This window comes from Castanea sativa, chromosome 5 (genome assembly GCF_040712315.1).
Source record: "Castanea sativa cultivar Marrone di Chiusa Pesio chromosome 5, ASM4071231v1".
In the NCBI taxonomy this organism is placed as follows: Eukaryota; Viridiplantae; Streptophyta; class Magnoliopsida; order Fagales; family Fagaceae; genus Castanea; species Castanea sativa.
In genome coordinates this window covers 44,846,893-44,873,021 of record NC_134017.1, presented here as the reverse complement: position 1 = coordinate 44,873,021, position 26,129 = coordinate 44,846,893, and the positions used below count along the sequence as shown (strand labels likewise).

The 26,129-nt window shown below is 35.3% G+C and overlaps 2 protein-coding genes across 2 annotated transcripts; both read right to left on the bottom strand.

The window, feature by feature from the left end:
• Nucleotides 1-1,203: 1,203 nt before the first annotated feature.
• Nucleotides 1,204-5,950, bottom strand: LOC142634025 (pyruvate decarboxylase 1). The gene is made up of 7 exons (XM_075808287.1): nt 5,197-5,950; nt 4,720-4,883; nt 3,274-3,835; nt 2,769-2,857; nt 2,551-2,668; nt 2,126-2,314; nt 1,204-1,649 (listed from the first exon to the last, which is right to left on the bottom strand). Exons 1-7 carry the CDS (start codon nt 5,656-5,658, stop codon nt 1,479-1,481), a joined length of 1,755 nt encoding a protein of 584 aa, XP_075664402.1. The 5' UTR covers nt 5,659-5,950; the 3' UTR covers nt 1,204-1,478.
• A 19,134-nt stretch (nt 5,951-25,084) lies between these two features.
• Nucleotides 25,085-25,883, bottom strand: LOC142636851 (signaling peptide TAXIMIN 1-like). The gene is made up of 2 exons (XM_075811144.1): nt 25,647-25,883; nt 25,085-25,435 (listed from the first exon to the last, which is right to left on the bottom strand). The coding sequence occupies exons 1-2, from the start codon at nt 25,763-25,765 to the stop codon at nt 25,312-25,314; spliced, it is 243 nt and encodes an 80-aa protein (XP_075667259.1). The 5' UTR covers nt 25,766-25,883; the 3' UTR covers nt 25,085-25,311.
• Between the last annotated feature and the right edge of the window lie 246 nt (nt 25,884-26,129).

Below are 26,129 nucleotides of genomic sequence, written 5' to 3'. Positions count from 1 at the left end.
AGAAGAAAAAAAAAAACTCCTAAAAAATGAAAAAGATATAATAAGAATTTTTGTATTGAAAATGTCAAATGTAGGAGCCAAATATACACATATACTCGATAAAAAAAAATTAACAGGCATGTAGTGGCATTTATAAGGCCTAATTAATTATGATTACTTATGGATATATTGTATTTCAATTTTTTCTTCATTAATTTTGTGATATAATACATAACTGAAGTTAATTTTCCAAATATTATAACACATATGAGTATAATAAAATAACTAATAACGAACACTAACATTACACAAAATATCCACACTTAAGATTTTTTAACCGTTAGATTTCTTAGTAATTTCTAGTGTAAAAAAAATGTAACTTAACAAGAGTTATACCACATGTAACTTGAATGCAACTCTCATATATATATGAGGGCTTAGGCCCAATAAAAGGGGGGAGGGGGGAGGGGGGCTTAGGCCCAATAAACTGGCCCGATGAGATGCTGTTGAATGTCAATTTCTGGACAGATTACAGAATCCTACCGGGTCCAAGCCAAACCCCTCCCATAAGACTTCTTTTGAGCTTCGCTCTTCACGAAAGCATAACAAAAGGCTACTCGAAAGTCAATCCTAGGCTCAGTAGACTTGGGTTTCTTTCAATAATCTGGAGTCTGCTAGAGCTGAAAAGCAAGCTCACAGCAGGTTAAACACATAAAAAGGAATCAATCCTTTTTATTTCCTTGCTATTTTATTTCGCAAAGTAATTACTAATAATCTTCCTTTTCTTTTGCTCCTTTTGACACTTCATTAAAAAAAAAAAAAGGCTGATATGGGCTATGAGGTTACAAGTTTGACAATTGATTGGTAGTGGCAGAAATGAGAGAAATTATTAAGTTAAGAAGAACTGCTGACATGGTCTTTCTAATTAATGAAATAATGTCATTTATGCAAATGTGTGAGTAAGCTTCTTAATCAACATAAGGAATAAAAAATAAAAATGACCAAGTGATGTCACATTTGCATAATTAATGACATTTTATTGGTTGAGAGGTAAGAGAAGATCACGTCAATAATTGTCTTGGTGGACCTAATAATTTCTCCAGAAATGGATATTTAAGCCCATTCTGCAGGAGTGCAGACTTAACCACTCTCCCTCGAAAAAAGCTTAAACACCAAGTTACCCACAATCCAATGGCCACGGCGGACCAATAGAAACCAAAAAACTACCACAACATGTACCATCAATATTATACATGCATATGCATCACCAAGATTGTTACACTCAAGTCATATACAAAAGCTCTTAAGGGTTCAATGCTAACATACAGCAAGTAAACTTTATTTTTACAACAAAAAGGAGGATGCAACAACAGGATTGGTATAGCTGCCTTGCAACCCAAGCAAGACTATCTTCTCTTATTAATTTATAGTTCTGGATTAGAGCTCATAATACCAATTTCAGTTCTGCAAAAAGGACTAGTAGTAAGGCCAATCTGAAATTATTGAGGATTTGGAGGACGGCCATTAGCAGCAGAAACTCGGGATCCCCATTCCAGCAGCTCTTTGCTGGTGTCATCCTTGTGCGCAAATACTTCGATGAAACATAAAGAATCCTTTTGTGCACCTGTTGCTGTTGCAATCGCTTCTGTCAGTTCGTCCTCTGTACGTACCTGTATTTTACCAACTGAATCTATCAATATACTCCAGGAGCAAAATGATATATTGCTATAAGATTCAAGTTCCAGAATGCATCTTTTAAATATCTAAATGAGAGAAACTACAAGCAAAGGCTCTGCAATTTTTTTGACTCTGATTGGGACGTTTTGGTCCTCTGGGATCAGTCAATCTTTTTTGGTCATGTGCTTCAATATTTAAATAATATATACTACTTAGGTCCTTGAAGATTTGAATCTGGGAATCATGTGACTCTAAAGTTATCTGGAATATTAGGAGTGAAAGACCGAGCAGAATGGAGGAATACTTTTGAAAATGCACGCTCAACAAGAAAATTTGTGGTAAGAACGAAACAAATGGGAAAAAAACCAGTTATAATTGCTAGAAGCTTAAAAGTAAAAGTAAAAATCAAATAAAGAATGTGATCATGGTTCTCAGACAGTTGTTAGAACTCGATTTCGCAAATACTAACCTTGACAGTCCAGCATTTGCCTTCGCCATTGTGGATGGCATCAACAAGGGCAGTGTAGTCCCAGTTCTTAATCACATTGTATGGGCCATCATGAATCTCTACTTCAATTGTATAACCTCCATTATTGATCAGAAATATAATGGTCCTTTGTCCACATCGAATCATTGTTGAAATGTCCTGAGCGGTAACCTAAATAAAGTGGAAATTGTTTGATTACATGCTTGATATTCCAAAACATAGAAATCCCATAGCAAGGTTTAGCAATGCATTAACAGAGGAGGCCAGGTATCTCCACAAAGTCCCAAAGCAGGGATGGAGCAAGGACAGTGAAAGATTTGCTTGGTAGGGACATGGGCAGTGAATAGGGTCCAAGTCCCTAATCCCTATCTCCTGTTATAATATTTCATATCAAAATTATAACTAACCTGAAAACTACCATCACCAATGCAAGCAATCACACGCTTATCTTTGGCAGCCTGTGCATATCCAAGAGTGGCACCTACTGACCAACCAATAGATCCATACTGCATCTGGAATTCATACCTAAATGCAATCCATATAAAGCATTGGCACCCTTCCGGCTGATAAAAACATTGTATTCAATCATCAAGGAGTAAAGTGTTTAATCAAGACCCTAGCTTACCCGCAGTTCTCAGGGAGGCGGAGCTTCTGACAGTTGAACCATGAGTCCCCAGTTTCGGCAATTACTGCACTGTCTCCACTTAACATCTCCTGTTTAATCAATAGATGAATTAACCAAAAATGGCAAATCCACAAACAAAGACACAGGATAAGAAATTGGGTGTTACATAAGATTATTTAATTGTGCTGTGTTTCAAATTACAAACCAAAGATATCATAATAAATACTTAAAACACTTCCTCTATGGGGATGGTTTAGAGAAAGAAGAAATGATAAGAAGGTAGAAGTTGGAAGGACCAGGACACAATCTAGCAATCCCAAAAAATTGGGGAAAAAAAAATTAATGGCAAAAAAAAATGCCAGGCATATGCTAACCAAACCATATTAGAAATTCAAAGAATAGAACTCCTAATTTACAACATAATATCTTGAGTGAGTGTTCATTTCACAACCCTTAACAGTCTAAGACTAAAATGAATGGTTCTATAGTGTTTCCTGTGACTTACCTGAATGTGCTTGAAGAGAACATTAACTCTAAGAGGCTCATCTTTCTCGCATTTTAAAGGGATGCCTGACGGAACATAGATCCGTCTGTAGTTCTCATGAGCTGTGCAGTTCTTCTTTAGCCTTTTAGCCAATGCACTCAAGAAATCAGCCATGAAAACCCAGCCAAAAGATGGACCATTGGCTATAGTCACACGATTAGGGTCCACTATAATTGCTTTCTCCTTCTTGATCAGCAAGGAGTAACCAACAGAGCTGTAATCATTAAAGATGGGGCCAGCAAAGACATAAGCATCAGCAGACTCCACAATCTCCCCAACGAAGCTGGTGCTGACAGCACCCCAATATGTCCCAATGAAGCGAGGATGGTGCTCTGGCACCAGTCCCTTTCCTGAGGGCATAACTGCTATTGGATATTCACTGGCATCAGCAAGTTCTACAAAGGCCTTTTGCGCCTTCGCTACCCTTAACTTGGGGCCACCCACAAGCACAGGCTTCACAGCTTTGTTCAAAAACTCAGCGGCCGCTTCCACAGCTGCTTCTAATCCCAATTGATTGCTTATCCTGTTTAAAAAGGGTGGCCACTAAGATTATCATAGATATTACTTCCAATTATTTAAAGCAATTAAAATCCTATCTCAGAACTTCTACCCTTTTAAAACTTTAAAAACAATGACAGACACAAGCATTACATGAAAAAAAAACTACAATTTATGGTTGCATCATGTGAAATCAATATTATCAAAATTGGCAAATATGATGACTTGGTTTTGATTTGAGTTCATCACTTCCTATTTGGCAAGAAAGTATATCTATTCAAAATATCAAATGTTGCCAGAAGTAATGAAATGGGATTGATGCGCTACAAATACAGGGAATGTTTGGAATGGAGGGAGAGGAGAGGGGGAAGGTGGCTTGAATGTACTAAAATTTACTACATTGTAGTCATCTTCCATTCTCCTCTACTCTACTGTCCAAGCCTCTCCTCATCCCCCCCATCCAAACATAAGGGGAATGTGGAGCAATGTAGAAAATAAACAGCTTGATTGGCCAAATCAAATTCTTTTGAGTTTACACTAGTCAAGAAAGTTCATTGTCATCAAAATATGTTCCAACTGTTTCTATAGATGTGAAGTTAAACATCTACTAAAACGCTAAAATGCCTGATTTTACAAAGAAAACTTAGCAAGCATGCTTCTTTCTTTACTCTATAGTCAGAAACATTATTCATACTGTTCCTAGTATGCACTTCATCCATGAACCATGACCCACCAATTGCACATTACCATCACACTTACTAAGTAAACCAATACATTAAACATATTTTTAATTATTGGAACTCATAACTTCTAAATGAGCCATATCTTGGTGCAAGATTTCAAGAAATACTAATCAAATTCACAAAAATTCCAAAAACTGAAATCTGAATATGAGAGAGAGATCCATACTTGGGTGCTAGAAAGAACGGCACGGGATCCCTCCCGAAAGTTGGATGAGGAATCCCTGGCAAATTACAACCGATACTAATATAGACCGGCTTGCTTTCCTTCAATGCAGTCGAAATCGCCGTGTCAATCAACTCGTGCGCATCATCCAAGTTATTCACCACTGCCTGCCACATTATCCATCACATTTTAATAAAACACCACCCATTACACTTGAACATCACCTAAACTCATCAAACTTAAAAATAAAAAAGCTTATAGACTAATGTGACAACGAATATGATAATAGTTTACAAATTGAGTTCATGTGATCAGTGACACATTGCTTTATAAAACCTAGTAAAATTTGTAACAAACACATACACAATTTTTATATGACCTAGTAAAATTTTAATCCAAAAAACTTCCTAGATTCCACAACCACAAATAGTAACACACACATTCACAAGTTTATAAGATCAGACTTTCTCTTTGTCTTACCTGATTACAAGTGACAGTTTGAAAGCACCTAAGCTCTTGAGAAAAGTCAGGCAACCCGATCGTGTGATGGAGGATCCGGTTAGTTCCATAATCGTTGGAGTTGGGCCCACCAACAATACAAATCACAGGCAAGTTCTCGCTGTAAGCTCCAGCAATAGCGTTGATGACACTAAGCCCACCAACGGTGAAGGTAACCACGCACGCGCCAACGCCCTTGGCGCGCGCGTAGCCATCGGCAGCATAGCCAGCGTTGAGCTCATTACAGCAGCCAACAACGTTGAGGTTTGGCTCGGCTATGAGGTGATCAAGAAGTGCGAGGTTGAAGTCACCGGGCACAGAGAACACGTCTCTCACGCCGATCTCTACTAGCCGCCGAGCCAGGTGCCGACCCAGTGTCCCGCTTGAGCAAGCTGAGTGGACTGGAGCTGGACTTACTGAGCCTACGTTATTAGCAGTATCCATGAGAATGATAAGGTTTTTTTTTGTTTTTCTTTTTTTGGTTATGGCAATATCGAGTTTTGTTTGAAGGTGAAGAGGTGTGTTGTTGGGGTTTATATATGGTTGTCAAAAATGGGGTTTCGGAGAAAAGTAAGACCAGTTGGTTTTGGAAAACTATGTGCGAGAGAGATAGTGAAGAGAAGAAGAAAGGTGTGATTGGTTGGGGGTGAAGGTGGAAAGCGAAAAAAGTAGAGAAGGTTTTGGTTTTTGTCAATGGGTTTATTTATGGGCTATGGCTGTGGTTTTCGATGATGTTGCTGTGGTTTTGGGCGTAATTTGAGTTTAATTATTAATCATTTATGTACAGTACAGGGATGTTTGCATTTGCGGTGGGTGGTAAAGCTAAAAGCGATTGGGAATCTAGGACTATTTTGGGGATCTAGAGGACCCAAATCGTAATTTAATAGTTCATCCCCAAAAAAAAAAATCATAGTTTAATATAGTTTTTTTTTTAGCAAAACTACAGTTGATTAATTTTTGTCACTAACGTGATATTTTATTATCAATAGTTATTCATCATATTAGTAGATTGTAAAATAATTTGTGCCTTCAATATTTTTTTTTCTTTTATAATTCAATGCTATAAGTAGGAAATAGGATTTCAAAGCTTAATACTATAAAACAATATTTTTAACAACAAATTTCATACTTGTTAAATTGTTTAACAGTTATTCGTTCTTATTTAAGCTCACTATTTATACCACTTAATTAGTCACTATTTATGGCTGGAGCAGATGTGAAAAAAAGGGAAAAAATGTACACTGTGAACTGATTTTAATTTAAATCCTAAACGTTGAAAGCATGTCAATTGAGTAAAAGAAGGTCTCGGCGAAAAAAAAAAAATAGAGATAAAAGGGATTTGAATCTGGACTGTTGGCAAGATAGGATAGTAGGACTTGATTAATTAAATACAGCACAATGTTAGATTGGAAAACAAGATGTGGAATGTCTGGTTTTCGCAGTATTTGTGGGTTTTTTTTTTATATAGATTTGTTTATTAATTAAAGTGATTGTCTTATTCGAGGGACTTAACGTGATGCCTTGCTGGAGTATACACGTGGGGGAGGTATGAAAAAATTGGGCGAGACTATTGGGGGTTTCGGTCACGTACATTTGTTGCCTGGCCTTGATTTCCAGGTGCCCAATGGGAACTGAACGAAGGGCTGAAGCGTGCAAGACTTGACATTCCCAACTTCTAAGGTCTGACTGAAAGTTGGTCCGCAATTTTTAGTTCGTTGAACATTAAAAACAGGAAGCACTGACCAATGAAAAAATGAAAAAAGAATACTCTCCAAAAAACAAATGAAAAAGAAAATAACAAGCAGTACTGAAGAGACAGGAATGATATACCAGGAAAAAAAAGAAGAGCCAGGAATAACGTACTAGGAATGTTCCAAAATGACCATACTTTTGCTCTATATTTTGGGCTTTATTTTATTTTTTTTAAATTGATGTTGCACTTATTATTATTTGAGAAAATAGAAAATTATTTTCATTTTAGTCTCCATCGTCAAGTCACTAACAGAAAAATTCTACGTGACAAATGAAGTACATAGGTGACATGTTAAATGCTGATGTGACTAATAAAATAATATTTTAAAAAAATTATTTGGCTTTAAAAACCATTTTAATTAATAAAAAATAAAATTCATTTTAAAAAAAATTAAACTAAAAAAAAAAAAAACTTGTTCAATTTTAAAGATTGAAAAAATAATTTATAGCAACTATTTTAATTTTTCTTGAACTTTATTAAGAAACAAACACTAAATTAATACCCCTTCTCATTTTATGTTGGCATGTTTGTGTTTGTGTTTGTATGTATTACATTTTCTTCTTTCTTTTAAGATAAACCAAAAAATCAAATCAAAACAAAAATAAAATAAAATAACTTATTAAATAAATCTTGGTGCATGTTTGTGCTTGTATCTTTCTTCTTTTCTTTTTCTTCTTACGTGTTTGTGTTTCCTTCTCATTTTTCTTCTTTCTTTTCAGGTACTCTCTTTCTCTCTCTCTTTTGGTGCGTGTTTGTGTTTGTGAGAGAGATGAATATTGAGTGAGGAAATAATAAAAAAATTATAAAAGAATGAATATTTTATTGAATAGATGTATAGAATAAATAGACTAATGTGGGTGTTTTATAAAAACGAGTGTGTAAAATAGGAAAAAGTAGTTTTTTTTTTGGTACAAAATAGATGGAAAGTTTGCATGACCTGATGCGGTTACTCTAAGTTCCAGCAATAGCATTGAGGACACTAAGCCCACCAACGGTGAAGGTAACTACGCACGCACCAAAGCCCTTGGCGCGCACGTAGCCATCGGCAGCATAGCCAGCGTTGAGCTCATTACAGCAGCCAACAAGGTTGAGGTTTGGCTTGACTATAAGGTGATCAAGAAGTGTGAGGTTGAAGTCACCGGGCACAGAGAACACGTCTCTCACACTGAGCCAAGTGTCGACCCAGTGTCCCACTTGAGCAAAGCTAGGTGGACTGGAGCTAGAATTATTAAGCCTATGTTATTAGAAGTATCCATGAGAATGAAAATGTTTTTTTGTTATGGTAATATTGAGTTTTGTTTCAAGGTAAAGAGGTATGTTTTTAGTGTTTATATAAGGTTGTCAAAAATGGTGTTTTAGAGAAGAAAGACTAGTTGGTTTTGGAAAACTATAGGCATGAGACAGTGAAGAGAAGAAATGTGTGATTGGTTGGGGTGAACATGGAAAGCAAAAAAGGGAAGGTTTTGGTTTTTGCAAATGAGTTAATTTGAGTCCAAATGTTCTGTCCTATTTTTCTTACTCCACTTTATACTCTACCAATAAAAATTTGCCACATGCACTCCTATTAAGTTCAAATATAATTTTCAACCTTTTCTTATTTAGTTTCCTAAAATAAATAAATAAATAAAAACTCAAACAATCCCAACCACCACCACCAGTCCTCCACCTCCACCCTCGCCAGCCACTGCCAGCAACCTTCGCCGGTGCCACTATGAATGGATCGTTGATGACATCAGCAGCCACCCATGATGAAGGAGACCAAAGGCTCAAATCAAATAGTTCTCTTCAATCTTTACGTTTCTTTTGCTTCCTCTTCAATTTTTATGGCACTGACTATTTTTCTTTTTTTATTCTTACCTTTTAAATTACCACCGTAAGCGTGGTTTCTGACTTTCAATCCAAATTAGTGAATTATTTTTGGCTTGGTATGGGTCATAAAGATGTAAATCTGGAGGAAACAGTGAGTCATAGAAGAGAGGATTTAAAAAAGAGTTAAGAGAAATGTTTGGGTTTGTTGAATTAGGTGGTGTGGTTTGTGTGGGCCTGGTGGTCGTGGATGGCGGTGATTAGTAGTGTAGTTGATGCTGGCAAAGGTTGTTTGTGGTGGTGGTGGAGGATTAGTGGTAGTAGGGGACGTTTTGGGTTTTTATTTTTATTTTTCTGGGTATATGAAAAAAAAAAACATAAAGTTAAAATCTAATTAAATTGGTGGACGCATGACAAGTTTTTATTTGTGGATCATAAAGTGAAGCAGAAAAAACGATACAGAAGATGTGGACTCGAGTTAATTTATGGGCTATGGCTATGGTTTTTGATGCCATTGTTATGGTTTTGGGTTTAGTTTGAGTTTAATTATTAATCATTTATGTAAAGGGATGTTTGCATTGTGGTGGCAGTGGGTAGTAAAGCTAAAAGAGATTGGGAATCTTGGACCATTTTGGGGATCTAGAGGAGCCAAATCATAGTTTCATAGTTCATCCAAAAAAAAAATCATAGTTTAATATAGATTTTTTTTAGCAATGCATAAATTAATTTTACAATATTTTTACCAATATTTGATTGATTTTTGTTTGGGCTCATTACTAACATCTTCTTTTTATTATTAATAACCATTCATCACATCAGTAATTTGTAAAATAATTTGTGCCTTTTAATTTTTTTTTCCTTTATACAATTCAATGCTATAAGTAGGAATTCACAACAAATTTTATATTTATTGAATTGTTTAGTTGTTACTCATTCTTATATTTATAGCTTGATACTTTAACAGATGTGAGAAAAAGGGAAAAGATTTACACTGTGAACTGATTTTAATTTACATCCTCAATGTTTTTTTTTTTTTTTTGAGAAACAAAATCCTCAATGTTGAAAGCATATCAATTGAGTTAAAAGGTCTCAGCGAAAAAAAACAATTGAGTTACAACTTAAAAGGTATTTGAATCTGGACTGAAGGTATTTGAATCTGGACTGTTGGCAATATAATATAGTAGGACTTAATTAATTAAATACAGCACAACGTTAGATTGGAAAACCAGACGTCGAATGTCTGGTTTTAGTAGTACTTGTGTTTTTTTTATTATATAAATTACTTTATTAATTAAAGTGATTGTCTTATTCGTGGGGGCTTACGTGATGGCTTACAGGAGAATACACGTGGGGTCGTATGAATTGGTAATAGAGCGAGACTATTGGGGGTTTCGGTCGCGCTTGCCTCATGTTTGGGCTGAGTGAGTCCCTTGATTTCCTATTGGCGGCTGAAGTGCTGAACCAAGATTGAAGACTTGACATTTCCAAGGTCTGACTGAAAGTGGGTCCGCAATTAATAGTTCGTTGAACATTAACGTGTTCATTGGCCTGAAAACTGAAAACTGAAAACTGAAAATACTGTACAAAAATAATTTTTTAATGTGTAAAAATTACTGTTCATCCCAAAAAGTACTGTTTATTGGCCTAAAATCACTATTCATGGCCAATGAACAGTGACACATGCGCGTGGAAAAAAAAAAAAAAAAAAAAAATTGCCCAGACGTGGACGCAGCCTCCTATCCAAACGCATTCTAAGAGTAGGAAGCACTGACCAATGAAAAAAAAATGAAAAAGAAAACAGCAAGCAGTACTGAAGAGCCAGGAATAATATACCAGGAATGTTCCAAAATGGATGGTTTTTATTAGTAGTTGTGTATTTTGTGCAACCTAGGTTATAATGTTTCAATTATATGGTTTTCATTTGTTTTATATTTAGAAAAAATATGTTCATATAGTATAGGACATTATAATTTACCATCAATAAACTTATTAATTTAGAAAGTTACGTGCTTCCGTAAATAAACAAAAATTTCATCACAAAAAAAGAAGAAGAAGAAGAGAAAGTTAGGTCCTATAACTTTTTTAGTCAAAGCAAAGTGTTTAGTATTAATTTGAGGAAAAACTAGAACTCCCAAATGACAAACGTCTATTATAATTTTTTTTCATTGATATTATTGTGCAAAGTGTTCAGTCATTTATAAACTTACATGCTACATTTTTTTATTATGGGATTACATATACTCCAAATTGAAAGAGACTTGCATGCTCCAAACTGAAAGAAAAACTTGATCAACATAAGTAACAGATAATGATATGCACAGCGTTTATCAACTCCTATTCAGAGACTTCCTAGCTTCCTAGTTGATAAGGATAATTTTTCTCATTGTTCAAAGACAAAAAAGAAAAAAAAATGATAATCCACAATTGAATTCTAATAGCAGCAATATTATGGACGTAAATGATAAGTAAACGAAACATGCATAAAAGCTGATATGAAAAAAAAAAATTATTTATTAAAGAAGCTCTCCTAGATCTTCTTCTTTTTTCTTTTTTTTCTTTTTCTTCTTATTTACCAACAAGAATATTCAAATCTCTTCGAATATTTGATTATTTCCTTGAGTGTATACAGTCCCTTAATCCCACACACACCAAGTTATTACATTGACAAATTCCTTGAAAGTAGCCCCAAAATGCTGACAAGAGGTTTTGAACTCAAGATTTCATGAATATCAATCCCTTGTGATTTGAACTTGCCTAACTCTAAACTCTTTGTCATATGTATCGGGGGTTTAAACTCAAATCTTCACCCCATATTTTTGTGCTTCTGACGTGTTCTTTATTCTTTTTTTAAATCAACATGTTGGTGTAAGTTTCGTGTCATATTTACTTTCAAGGATCATTTTACGGTACTCTTTTTTTATTAATGTACTCATTCTCAAAAAAAAATAATAATAATAATAAAATCAAGTATTTATGCCAAGAGCTATTGCAATTCAGTTACTTTCTCTCATTTATAAATAATTGAGATTTGAATCCCCCATATGCCTCTCTCTTATTGTTTTTATAATAAAAACCTGCAATATCCTATATTAGCATATTATACCTATGGTTTGAAAAATCAGACTAGACTAGCCGATTCAACTAGGAATCAGGCACCAATTCGCTTCGACAAAAACCTCAATAGTTATTCAAAAACCGAGAACCAGAGCTTTTTCAGTTCTTTAATTGTACCGGTTTTTGAAACTATAATTATACCATATTAACTATTGAATTACCATACACAAAAAAATATATATATATTATTGTTTATTGAATAATTCTCCTTAAGAAAATTATGTACTTACAAAAGAATATATATATATATATATATATATATATATATATGTAAAGTTGTGATTTACAATTATGTTTTTATGTTGGCTTTAATTCCGTGTCAAATATGATTGTAATTTTGTTTAATCATTTCCCTGTATTTTTGTGAGAATTAATGTAAGGGCTGTGTGTGAGAGATTGATGAAGATTCTTTAAGAATGAAGAATTCACGACTAGTTCACAACTGGCAACCTGCAAAGGCCATGTAAGAAGCATATGCCTGAATTTGAAGAGTCTTTGCCAGGCTGGATTTCATGAGTCACTTTGCGACTCAGGCCAAGTCGCAAGTGATTCGTGAAACTCTCTACTTGGATGATTTTGAGTGTGCCTTTTCACATACCTTTACCAATACAATATAAGTCCTCGTTACCCACGAAATTGTAAGGAGTTTTCCAAGAAACTTTTGAGAGAGAAAACCCTAGCCAAACACTTGAGAGTTAGAAATTGTATACCCATAATCATCTACACTACTTCTCTAAAGTTTTCCTTTACTCCTACCTCTTCACACATTCTTAAGAGGTTCTTAACCCAAACACTTACCTTACCCAATCTGAGTGTTGAGAGAAGTTTTGGTGCATATGGGAAGTATTGGAAGAAGTCATTGAGTGGCGGATGCAATTTGGAGCTAATTGCGGGATATAGACAACTAGTGAAGATATGGCTCCGTGAAGCTCGTTGGTAGTAGGAATTTGAAAGGTTCAAGTACATTGGATAGATTAGGCTTAGAGAATCTCTTCGTTATTCATGTACTCCAATTTTATTCACTAGTAGATTGATTTCAGCTTAGAGGGCCATTGAGAGTTTTTCGTTGAGTACTTCGGTTTCCTCTTCAATAACACGTCTAGGTGTTATCTTGTGTTTGCATATCTCTTCCCTACTCTTTAAGCTTTACATTTATTGGTTATTGTACTTGCTTATGTCTTAGAGTAGTGTTCTAGTTTTATTACGACTCATTTACTCTTATTCCGCACTTAGTTAAGTTAAAGTAAAAGTAATCAAGCTGTAATTAAAATTTGGGGGTATAAATTGGCTATAGTTGTTAAGGACATATTTTATGTAATTGGCTAATCCTTTGACAAAATGCACTTTACTTGTAATTGGGTAGATCTAGAATGTATTTAATACTTTAAGAAACATGTTGTTTAAGTTAAGTATTAAAGCTATGAAGATTTTACCAAGAAACAAGTGAAGAAGGGTTGTTCATTAAAACTGGACAGATTCCCGATGGCTCTCGACAGATAGTTATCTATTGAGATTTAATGAGTCTCGACAGCTCTCGACAGCTGCTTGACAGATACTATCTATCGAGAATTACGAAATTAGAATTTTCAAATCTGATTTTTGTCTCATGCTAACATGTATGTGTAGGGTTTCATTTCTCACAACCCTAGACATATATAAGGCTTATTTTAAAGGCCGTCACATATGAGAATACATAGAGAACATATGCAAAAAGTGACTGAGTGATTATTCTCTCTGAAAGAAGCTACTGCGTCTTTGCGCGTTAAGGTTTTGTAACCAAGTGCTTCTTGATCTTCATTGTTGATGAAATGAAGAACTTTGTAACCAACATTCTTCTTTCTCAAGTTGGTGAGTGAATCACGTACTGAGATTCATGCAAAGGAGTGAGTCACGTAATGAGATTCATGCAAAGGAGTTAGTCACGTACTGGAAGCCATGCATCAAAATGGTGGCGTTCATATATTGAAAAGTTCAAAGGTTCTAAAGTGGTAGAAAGGTTCTAAAGTGGTAGAAGGTTTCTATTGTAAATTTATCTACGAGGATTGTAGAGTCTAGGGATAAAGATTTGTACTATATCTGAAACTTCTCTTTATTATAGTGGATTGCTTTTTAAGAAGGTTTCCCCCCAGGTTTTTTTACTGTGAAACTAGTTTGTTTCATTGGTTTTCCTAAGTCATCATATCTTGTCTTATTTAATTTTTCGTTGTGCATAATATTAACATGATATTGATGTTTGTTTGTTTTAACAAGGTTTATTCATAATAAATCTAATTAACAACTTAGATTTAAAACTTGTTAATTCTATCGCCTGGGGTCTAAATTTCCCAACAATAGTGTTTCACATTATTTGAGCTGTCAATTGGTATCAGAGTAGGTAGACTTTTTGGATTTCGTTATCCTCGTGTGATCCTAGGCCCCTCCTTGCTATGGAAATGGCAATGGAAAAAGCTTGCATGAATTGTGGCTCATGTGTTTGTGATAATGACTATATGAGCATTTTTGGAGATTGCCCTAGTAATGAGCTCACAGAGTTACTACAATCAAAGAAACATGCTAGAATCTTCTTACACATGCTAAAATGTCTAGAGCATAGGAATCATATGCTTCATAATAGTTTGTGTGAGTCTAATTCTTTGATTGAAAAATATAAGAGAAGGAATAGACACTTGTGTGATAAGCTTGCTAGTTTGAAAAGAAAACTTCACTCATCCGCTCACAATAAAACAGAATATGAATCTTGTTTTGAAAATCAAGAATGCTTATCTCATGCTTGCCTTTTTGTTCATACTGCATTGAAATTTTTCAACTCTATTTGAGGTATTGTGACAGTGGATGCTCAAGGCATTTGACATGTGATAAATCTCTCTTCAAGAGTCTTAAAGAAAAGGAAGATTGGTTTGTCACGTTTGGAGATGGTAGTCATTCTCAAGTTCTTGGAAAAGGAACGATTGAAATTTCGGGACCACCATTGTTGACCGATGTGTTGTATATTAAGGGTCTAGAGGCAAACTTGCTTAGAATCACTCAAATTTGTGACTAGGATTTTCTGGTTCAGTTCTCAAAGAAAGGGTGTGTCATTCTTAGTGAAGATGGGGTTCAAGTGTTGAAGGGACTTAGAACTACCAACAATTGTTATGGTGTGGTTCCCAAACCAAATGTGTCATGTCGAAGTGCTCGAGTCAAATTGTTGGAGCTATGGCTTCAACGATTTGGTCATGCAAACTACAAGCAAGTGGCAAAAGTCTCTAAACTTGAAGCGGTGGTTGGTTTACCAAAGTTCGGAAAAGTTGAGAAGACCGTTTATGGACCATGTCAAATGGGAAAACAAACCAAATCAAGTCATCCTAAGGTGAATGTCAATGCTACATTTCGATCTTTGGAGTTACTCCATGTTGATCTAATGGGTCCTACAAGGATTGAAAGCTTGGGTGGCAAGAGGTACATCATGGTTGTAGTTAATGATTTCTCAAGATATTCTTGGGTGGAATTTCTTAGAGAAAAATCGAAAGCATGTGAGAAGATGGAGAAATTTTGTAAGAGGCTTCGAGATGAAAAAGGGAGTTCCCATTGTAAATAAAAGAAGTGATTATGGGAAGGAATTCGAGAATGCGAAGTTTGAAACCTTTTGCAATGAAAATAGGATAAAGAAGGAATTTTCAACTCCAAAGATACCTTAGCAAAATGGGGTTATTGAAATGAAGAAACGCGTTATACAAGAAATGACAAGGCTAATGCTTCTCAACAAGGCTATCCCTCAAAAGTTTTGGAGCAAAGTCGTGAACACATCATGTCATATTAGGAATCGAATATTATTTCGAGCGGGTACTAAGAAAACATCTTATGAAATATGTAATGAAAAGAAGCCTAAAGTGAAATACATCTGGGTATTTGGTAGCAAATGTCTCATTCTCAATGATAGAGAAAATCTTGGAAAGTTTGATTCCAAGAGTGATGAAGAAATTTTTCTTGGGTACTCCGTGAATAGCCGAGTGTATAGAGTTTACAACAAAATAACCAAGACGGTTATGGAGTCAATCAATGTGGTCATAGATGATGCTATTCCGGAAAATATTATTGAAGAAAGTGGAGATGCTACAAACCTTAAGAAGAATGATGATGATGGTAATTCGTCTCAAGATATTGATGTTGAAAAGCAAGCACCAGAAAAGGAAACTACTCCTATCTCATCAAGAAGAGAAACAAGGTCATCTTAAGTGCCATCAAGTCAGCTCCCTCCACCGGAAGTGCAATCTCCACTATCCCGTGATGATGAGCCTTCAACGTTAAAGAAACCATCATCAAGAGTGAGTTGAAATCATCCCAAAAGCAATATAATTGGGGATTTGGATAAGGGTTTTCATTTGAGAAGAGGACCTAGTTATAGTGTAAATCATGAAAATTATCATTGTTATCTTGCTCAATTTGAACCTATGGAAGAAGCTTTGCAAAATGAAGATTGGGTAGATTCTATGCACCAAGAACTACTTCAATTTGTGAGGAGCGATGTATGGGAATTGGTCCCAAGACCAAAGGACATTCATGTGATTGGCACCAAATGGATCTTCAAGAACAAGACCGATAAGGATGGTGAAATTGTGAGAAATAAATCTTGTTTAGTTGCTCAAAGATATACTCAAGTTGAAGGTGTAGATTTTGATGAGTCCTTTGCTCCGGTAGCAAGATTTAAGTCCATTTGCATTCTTCTATCCATAGCTTGTATCATGTATTTTAAACTTTACCAAATGGATGTGAAAAACATGTTTTTAAATGGACTTCTCCAAGAAGAAGTGTTTGTGGAACAACCAAAAGGATTTCAAGATCCTCATTTTTCGAACCATGTTCTCCGATTGAAGAAGGCGCCATATGGGTTGAAGCAAGCGCCAAGGGCATGGTATGATCATTTAACGACATATCTTTTGGATCATGGTTTCAAAAGAGTTCATGCTTATTAGACTCTCTTTGTGAAACGAGATAAGATATCCCTTCTTGTAGCTCAAGTATATGTTGATGACATAGTGTTTGGTTCATCAATTGATGCAATCACTTAAGAATTTTCGGAATAAATGAAGGAAGAATTTGAAATGATCATGGTAGGGGAGCTAAACTATTTCCTTGGTCTTCAAGTGAAACAACGAAAGGATGGGATTTCACATCTTAAGAGAAGTATGCCAAAAATCTAGTTAAGAGATTTGGATTGGAATCAAAGAAGCATGCATGTAGACACCGCATTTTGTACCCCTTACAACTCGGGCCCCCATTCCCCAGTGATGCTCGAGCTCTGAGGCCTTAGGCCAGTTTAGAGCTCAATTAGATATCAAATTGACTTGAGAATTGTTAAAATAAAAAATATAACCTTTTAAATGAGAAAAATCTAATTTTGGAAATAAAGTGACCAAAGTGGCCCTCAGCCCACGTATGTGGGCCAATGCATGCGTATGTAAGCATACTCCTGCGTATGTAGCTAGGGTTTTAGAGCCATAAAAAATGCAAGTTTTCTGCAATAATGGCCAAGGCTTGGAATGAATCTCACATCGTCTAAGAGCTGTTCCAAACCCCATTTTTTCCACTATATAAAGCCTTATATGGTATATTTTCAAACATACATAGAAAATCCTAAGGAAAAACCTAAGATTCGCTAGAAAATAATGAGCATCTCTATGCACAACTAAGCAAGTGAGCTTTGTGACTTGTGTTTATGATGAGTAAGGTTAAGTGATCTTTTGTACTTAATACTCGTATTACTCTTTTTGACGGGAAGAACTAGAAAATCTTAGGAGAAAGGCATAAATAGCAATCTCACCACTGTTGCCCGCCAATCATGAAATGACATCAGTATGCTTCAACATAGCAAAAGTGTAATGTCAAAAAACTTAACATAATTGGGTAATTCTTTTTTCTCTCTTATATGCCCATGCATGGTGTGCTTAATAATAATAAAAATATGCAAAGAAGAATAAAAGCAAAAAGATCATAATACTTTAAAACTGGATTGCAAGCATGTATTTTAGGAGATGTAGGAGTTATAGGTTGTACCTCGAAGGTAATAGTCCCCATCAAACAGTTTTGATTGTGTGTGAGTTCTCATACCTAAAATCGTCATAACATGTAGACACTTATAGAATCTTGCGATGTTTTCACACACAACATGCAATATTCTTTGCTACTTTTGATACATGTGCAAGTACAATGTGATTTGGCCATCACAAGGTTTACTTGTGTTGATGTATGCTCACTAAATTGTCTTAACTTGTTTTTGAAATATAAAATTGGTTAGACTTGTTTAGTGTGTGTGTGTGTTTGGATCTAAATGCATGACATTTTTCTTGGTTGAGAGATGATTTTGAGAGCTTAAAATGTTGATTGGATCTTTGGTTGAGGAGCATGCTTGATTGCATTTATATTTGTGTGTTTCTCTTCCTTGAAAAACTGTTTTTAAAAGCAATCTCGATAGCTTCTCGATAGCTCTCGACAGTTAGGCTATCTATCGAGACTCTTCAGCTTCTTTTTATCGCAATCTCGATAGCTTCTCGATAGTTCCTCGATCCATCAAGAAACTTTCTATCTCATCGATAGCTAAAACACGCGTTTAGTGTGTGTGTGTGTGTGTTTGGATCTAAATGCATGACATTTTTCTTGGTTGAGAGATGATTTTGAGAGCTTAAAATGTTGATTGGATCTTTCGTTGAGTAGCATGCTTGATTGCATTCATATTTGTGTTTTTCTCTTCCTTGAAAAACTATTTTTAAAAGCAATCTCGATAGCTCTCGACAGTTAGGCTATCTATCGAGACTCTTCAACTTCTTTTTATCGCAATCTCGATAGCTTCTCGATAGTTCCTCAATCCATCAAGAAACTTTCTATCTCATCGATAGCTTCTCGATAGCTAAAACACGCGTTTTAAACCTTGATAGCTACTCGATAGTTCTCGATCGATCGAGGTTTATGAGGTTCCTATAAATAGGATTCTTGCGATTTCAGATCCATTCTCCTCAATCTCTCTTGACTGATTTGGGTCTTTTCACCTCCCAAACACCTCTCACTCCCTCCAAACTTCATTCCCAAGCTTTCTTCGACCTTAATCTTGCTTTTCTTCACTGGTAAGGTCTTTAATCCCTCTCTTCATCATGCATTTTGTATGTTTAACCTAACTTTTGGGATTTTTGGAAAGCTTTGAGATTTTTCAAAATCAATGAAGTTTTTGTAAAATTTTGGGATGAGTCCTATTTAAATGGTTTTTAAATCATCATACATTGCATCATATATGCATTATAACAGTGTTTCATGTATTTTAGATGTGTGTTTACTTTGTTGCTATGTTGTGTGCTGGTAGGTTTGGATTAGTTGAGCCCATGATGAATTTATATCTGCATGTCACATGTTCATGCATTCACATGCATACGTACCTTCAATTCTATATATCTTGATATATTTGTTGTTGGTACTTTTTTGATTGTCTCCCTCTCTCTCTCTCTCTCTCTCTCTCTCTCTCTCTCTCTCTCTCTTACGTTAGTTGCGTCATGACACCTAAACGTAAATCCATTCCATCTCGGAACCCTCTTCGTTCCGGGGCATCGTCTTCTTCCTTTCCTTCTGACCCCACTCCATTTCACGTACGGTTCCGTGATGAGAAGACCAAATCAAACTTCTTTGAGAACTTTTCACGACGAGGCATTCATTCGGAACGCCAAGTCATTCTGTCAGATTTTTCTGACACTGACCTACCCACTGTCATTCACAGTAAGGGTTGTGAGTCATTATGTGGTGTCTTGGTCACGTGCCCTTTTGTGATCATACATGAGTTCTACTCCAATATGCACGGATTTGATTATTCTATACCCCTGTTTGTCACTCGCGTTCGGGGTATACGCATGGTAGTTACTCCGGGTATTGTATCCGAGGTACTACATGTCCCTAGGGTAGAGCATCCTGACTATCCTGGTTGTGATCGTCTTAAGACTGTGTCTAAGATGAGCTTATGTCCTCTTTTTGTGAGCGTCCCTCTGATTGGGGTGATTATCAGTTTACTCTTTGTTCAGCCTTTGCTAAAGGTCTTAGGTTCATTAACATGGTTATGACCTTTGTTTTGCATCCTCTCTTTCATTATAACTCCATTACAAAGCGCCGTGCTCTATTTTTGTTATCTCTTATTGAGCATCTTATCGTAGACTTTCCCTCTCATTTCATTTGGTCACTCATAGATGTATATAAGGATACGGTGACCCGTGATAAGCTCATCTTCCCTTCAGCTATCACGTGGCTCCTTCTCCATTTTTCTGTCTCCTATCCTGAGTTTCCCCACTTCACGTACACGTGTGCCATTAATGCCTCTACCGTTAAGCGGAGCTTTGCATAGCTTCGCTCGAGGTAGACTCGGAGCGAGACGACCTCTCCTCCAGCTTCTACCGCTCCATCCACCTTCGCTCCTTCATCTTCAGCGGGTGGTGTGACACTTGAAGCCATTATGACACAGCTTGTGCGCATGGATGCTCACAGGTGAACACCCGTGTTGGTCATATTGCACGACGACAGGCTGTCATGGGTGGTTTCACGGTTGCTTCTTCTCCATCTCCACCGGTGTCTGAGGATGAGAGTGACAACGGCTCCAACAGTGCTGAGGTTGATGAGGGTGATGATGCTGGTTCATCTAGTAATGATGAGATGTCTACTTGATATACTTACCCCTTTGTCACTCGTGACAAAAAGAAGGAGTAGTTTTGGGATGAGAGTAGTCATACTCATAGGGGGAGGGTTAGTTTAGGAGATAGGGGGAGTGTTCATATTCATATTTTGAGGAATGTAGTGAGGACTTTATTTATCTTTTTTTTTTTCTTTCTATTTTAGATACATTGTTCATGTACCTTAGATCTTGTGATCATATTGTGATAGCAAACCTTGTACTTGTTGATATATATACATTTGAGGTTGTTATTACAGTTCTTTCACCTATCTTTACATGTGTTGTTTCTTTTCTCTTTTTATACACATGCTTCTTATATTTTGTATGCAATCTTTTATTTCTGTTTCACACTAAGATACCTTGATGAGTTTTGATTAAAGTGTTTCAGAAATACAGGTTGTCAAAGTCTACTTGCCATGAACTCTCTTCTTGCAAAATTTTTCAAGAGTTTGTGTTAGGATAGATTTTATTATACTTAACAAGTGAATATGAGTTAAGTGATTTATGACTTCTCTTATTTGTTCATTTGTTTGTTGTGGTTTTGTCATGGATTGCCAAAGGGGGAGATTGTTAGGACATATGTGATTTGATGTTAAAAACATATGTCAACATTTTATGTATTGGCTAATCCTTTGACAAAACACACTTTACTTGTAATTGGGTAGATCTAGGATGTGTTTTATACTTCAAGGAGCAAGATTTCAAGTTCAAGTGTTAAAACCATGCAAGTCTGTCCAAGAATCAAGTAAGGAAGTGATGGATTTTAAATCTCGACAGCTAGCTCGACAGCTAGTATCTATTGAGATTTAAAAAGCTGCTGAAGCCTGTGGCTCGACAGCTATCTTGATAGATGGCTATCTATCGAGATTTATGAAACTCAATTTTTCAAAGCTGTCTTTCATCCAATCCGTAAGTACGTGTTTAGGCTTTCTTTTCTCACAACCCTAAACATATATAAGGATTATTTTAAGGGCCATCACAGGTTGCATAGTTGCATAAGAGCACAATTGCACAAGTGTGAAGAAAAGTGTGACCGAAAACCTAGTTGCCCTAGTTCATCTTCAAGAAGCTGCTGTGTTTTGTACATCGTAGGGTTTTGTGACCAAGTAACTTCATGATCTTTCTTGTGTGATGAACTGAAGAACTTTGTAGCCAACATCCTTCTCAAGTTGGTGATCAAGTCGCATACTATGATCCGCGCATCTTTTGGTTAGTCACGTATTGGGAGCCGTGCAATACAAGGAGAGATTGTCACTACTGAACAAGTCTAATTAGGTATTAGGGTAAAGGTTCAACTGTAGGTTGGTATAAGGTACTGGGATTCCTTTACTTGTAACAGCTTGTTTTGATAATAGTAGATTCTCGAGAGTGGTGACCTTAAAATCAACCGGTGGGGTTTTTTCCTTGTAGGTTTTCCCCATTTGTAAACAAATCATTGTGACATTTAATTTCCGTTGTATATTTAGTTATTTAGTGATTTTTTGTGCTGCCACGTATTTTGTATGTTAATTTGATTAATTAATTAAACTTGGCTAATTAATCAATTAATCCATCACAAGGGATCAATACGTTTTTGGCTTATCAAGTTTTCTAAAAAGATTATTGTTCTTTAAATTTTTTTAAAACCATCTGATTTCAAATTTGTATTCCGACTTTCCAAATGGTATTTAAACGTTTCTTTTTTGTAAATTGAGTTTTCAGACTTACTCAAGAATTGTAAAATATTTATATAATGTCCTCAATTCCTATTCATTCCCTAAGAGAGTCAAGAATCCCCCGGTTTATGTTCAATTCGATATTGTGATCTTCAATATGCCTCTGTATTTGAGATAATTCTTACTATTAAGTAAATTATTCTATTTTTGTATAAACTTTGCTTTTGTAATATTTGACTAATTAAATATTTTTAAAATTGATCAGATGGTATGTAAGCTCACTCATAGGGTTGTATGTAAGATAAGTGTTGAACCCTCACCAACAAAGGTTAGATGTTGGTATCTGCTCACATGATTGTATGTGAGAATATGTGTATGTGTGTATATGACACAAATATCATATATGTGTACGATACACATAAAAAAGACATTGTGCTGTAATCAATTATTTGTATGTATTTTTGAATGATTTTGAGATTTAATTACATACGTATTAAGTGGTTCATTATATGTTTTGGAAAACTATGTTTGATATCATTTAGTGGATTTATGAATTCAACATACTCGTGCTTTTTCATAAAAAAAAATACTTGTATTTTGCTAAACTCTATTTTTTTGTTGTGTATTGTGTATAATTGCTTACGAGAGGTGTGTCTCACCCCATCAATTACAATTTTCTGATTAAGGTTTAGTTGGGAAACATAATCTTTGGATTGCTTCCTAAGGTGCATAGTAGAGCTTGGGATGATTGGAGTCTTAGAGGATTTTAGTTATCTTTATTTCGCCTTAGATTTTATAATATTTGGAGATTATTTCCAATTGTGGATGTTCTATGGATTTGGGCCATGACATCTCATAATGATAGTTAGACCATTTATACTTTCCCACTAAATTGAGGATATTTTAAATACAGTTGCCACTTATTTTATTTAAATTAGAAAAATATGAAAAGTGAAAATGAAAGAAACATTATTGATAGTATAAAATGTACATATTTGCTTATCTAACTAGAATATTACCTGGTTTTGGTTCTAGAAACATTCTAAGATAAAGTTGTTTGGCTTTAGATCCAAATTGTGTTCTATAAAGATGAAAATTACATGGACAAATAACTAGTCTAAGAACCCTTGATTGAAGTTCAGGGGTTATGTTACTAGGTAGGAAGGGATTAGACACTGACCTTGCCTTGTGAATTTGGTCTTCTAAGTTGTGGTGTCCAATGGTCATATCACATCATTCATACAAACAAACATAATTCTTACTATGCATTTTAATATGTCATGAACCATAACAATATGCATCTAATTATATAGCATTACCAAGTGTTATATCAAGTCATGTAGAGTGCATTTTTGACATCCTAATAATCTTATATTAGGGTTTATGGTATGGCAATGTTTCACATGTGTAGATCAGTGCTTATATGAAGATAATGAAATGTGCATCTTTAATGATCATGAAGTGTCTTGCATGAAATGCCTTTGCTCATGCATCATCTCAAAAAATTCTAGCATGTTTACTTAGTTTTTTTGTTGCATTGAATTCATTTATCAACATATTTTTTTTCTTCCATTTGAAACTCATTTCGATAATTCTTTTAGTAGAGAGAGAATTTGAAACTCATTTCGATAATTCTTTTAGTAGAGAGAGAAGAAGAAGAAGAAGAAGAAGAGGGTTTGATTAACTTTCCGGTATGCCATTAATATGACATAGAGATTAGGTTTTGTTTCCTCACATGCATTTATTTTAGGAAAGTTTTAACACCACTTTTATAGGAAATGAAAAAAGTTGTCAAAACATTAATTGTTTTATTTCATTTTCCCATAAAAAATTTCTTTAAAAGAATTGTTAACTAATACCCTAAGGGCATTCGTTAGCATCTCCCTTTTAACAATGCCTATGCATTTAGGATAAACTGCATTGCATGTTTACTTTCCGTACGATTATATCAGAATGAGTAATGTATTTGTTTTCCATTATTTATTACAGATTTCTCCTTTTATTTATGAGTAATGAATGCTTTCACTTTTTGTTTGATTTTTTTAATGGGTTATACTGATTATTGTATGATTTGTATCCTAAGAGACAGGGTCTTCAGATTGGGCAGGTGTGAAAACCATGATCCAAGGGCGAAGGGTCAAAATATGAGTCCTCAAAATGGTTACTCAATTGATAACAGTTTACCCTTTAAATTGAGGGTTTTAAATATGGAGTCCCTACTTGATTATTTTTGGATTTATATTTTTTAAGAAGAAAACGAAAATAAGTAAGTGATCAATTTAATGACAATGAAGACGGCAAGAAAAAATCCATCACAGCTGGCCTTCGTCGTATGCTAACTAAAATGGACTTTTTAAAAACTGTTGGCCAAAATTGACCAGCAAAACAAGACAATTTTAGCGTCAATTTCAAGACTGCTTAGCTAATTAGCTTGAATACCATGTGTGGCCCGTCTAAATTTCAAAGAATAGCAATATTTGTTGATAATATGCCCAATGGAAGTCTATAATGTTCCTATTCAGCTAGTTCACACAATTTGAAGTCTCTGAAGCTCTGTATAGAAGGTAACATTAGCCGGATGTAGTGTCCAGAAATTACAATCAATATGCTTCCCAAAGACATTACTCACTAATTTTATCGATGTTCATATAAATAATTAAATATGAATCAAAAGCCTACTTTCCTTACTATCTTCTTTTTTGAATTTGAACTAACTTTTGGGTTATACACCGGTACATTCAACATGTTGTTGTTGTTGTTTTTTTTTTTTTTTTTTTTGGAGAAACGATAGATTCAACATGTTAATATATCACAAGAAACGCTGAAAAAAAAAACAAAAAACAAAACAGGAACAACAACAATCCGGGGAAAAAAAAAAACCTACATACATTAATTTCATTTGTAGAAGAACAAAAATAATAGAAAAGGAATAGAGAGAAATTATATAGTAATCAAGATGGACCAGGCAAAAAGATTAAAAGAATTAAAACAGCCTTTATATGTCAAGTACATGACATCCAAGGACCAAAGTGCAAACATGGCCACAAAGGGAATCAAACAATGAATCCATATCAGAGCTACTACTACAAATTCTAACAAGGGATCTTGGATGTGAACCACTTCATCACCAGAATGGGAGCCTTAATCAAGGCCAATGCAAACTCAACTATTATTGTCACGCACAAGCAGCACGGGCATATGCAAGTCAACACCAACCTGCACCCATCACAAAACACAACACAACGGTACCATTCAAATTTCTAGTTTAAGAAAAAAATTAAAAGCCATAAACCTTCTAACGAATTCGAAAGAGTTAAGAGATTGACACTTTGATTTCCTACCAAAACGTCTAAAGTTCAAATTTCTTATTTCCAATTTCTAGAATAAAACAGAAAATCAAAAGAAAGAATTAAAGAGTGAGCCTAACCCGACGATCCATACTATGATACCCACAAGGGAGACGAGGAGGGAGAGGAAAGCAAAGGGAAGGCCCAACAGAAAGCCCAAAGGCCTGCATTCGCAATCCTCACCGCAGCAGCAACACATATCTCGTTGCTTGCTTGGTTGATTCTTCTTCTTCTTCTTCTTTCCTTGTTGCTTTATGAACTATAGGCTTTTGTTGGTCTTTCTTTGTTCATAGTTTCAAAGAAGCAGAAAATACGATACTAATATAAAAGTAGTGGGCGGAGTGCACAAGTAGTATAAACTAGAAAGAAGACATGAACGCAGACGTTGCTGCCGTTCACGCAAAGCCCAAGCCACGATATTCGAAAGAGATGGTTAAAACAATTAAACATAAGCAACCAATACCAGAAGCCCACGTCCTCCTCCATCTCTTACTAAAACTTCTTTCGTGGCTCACGCCGCTCTTTTTCATTTAAGATTTCAAAGGCAAAAAGTCCAATCGTGT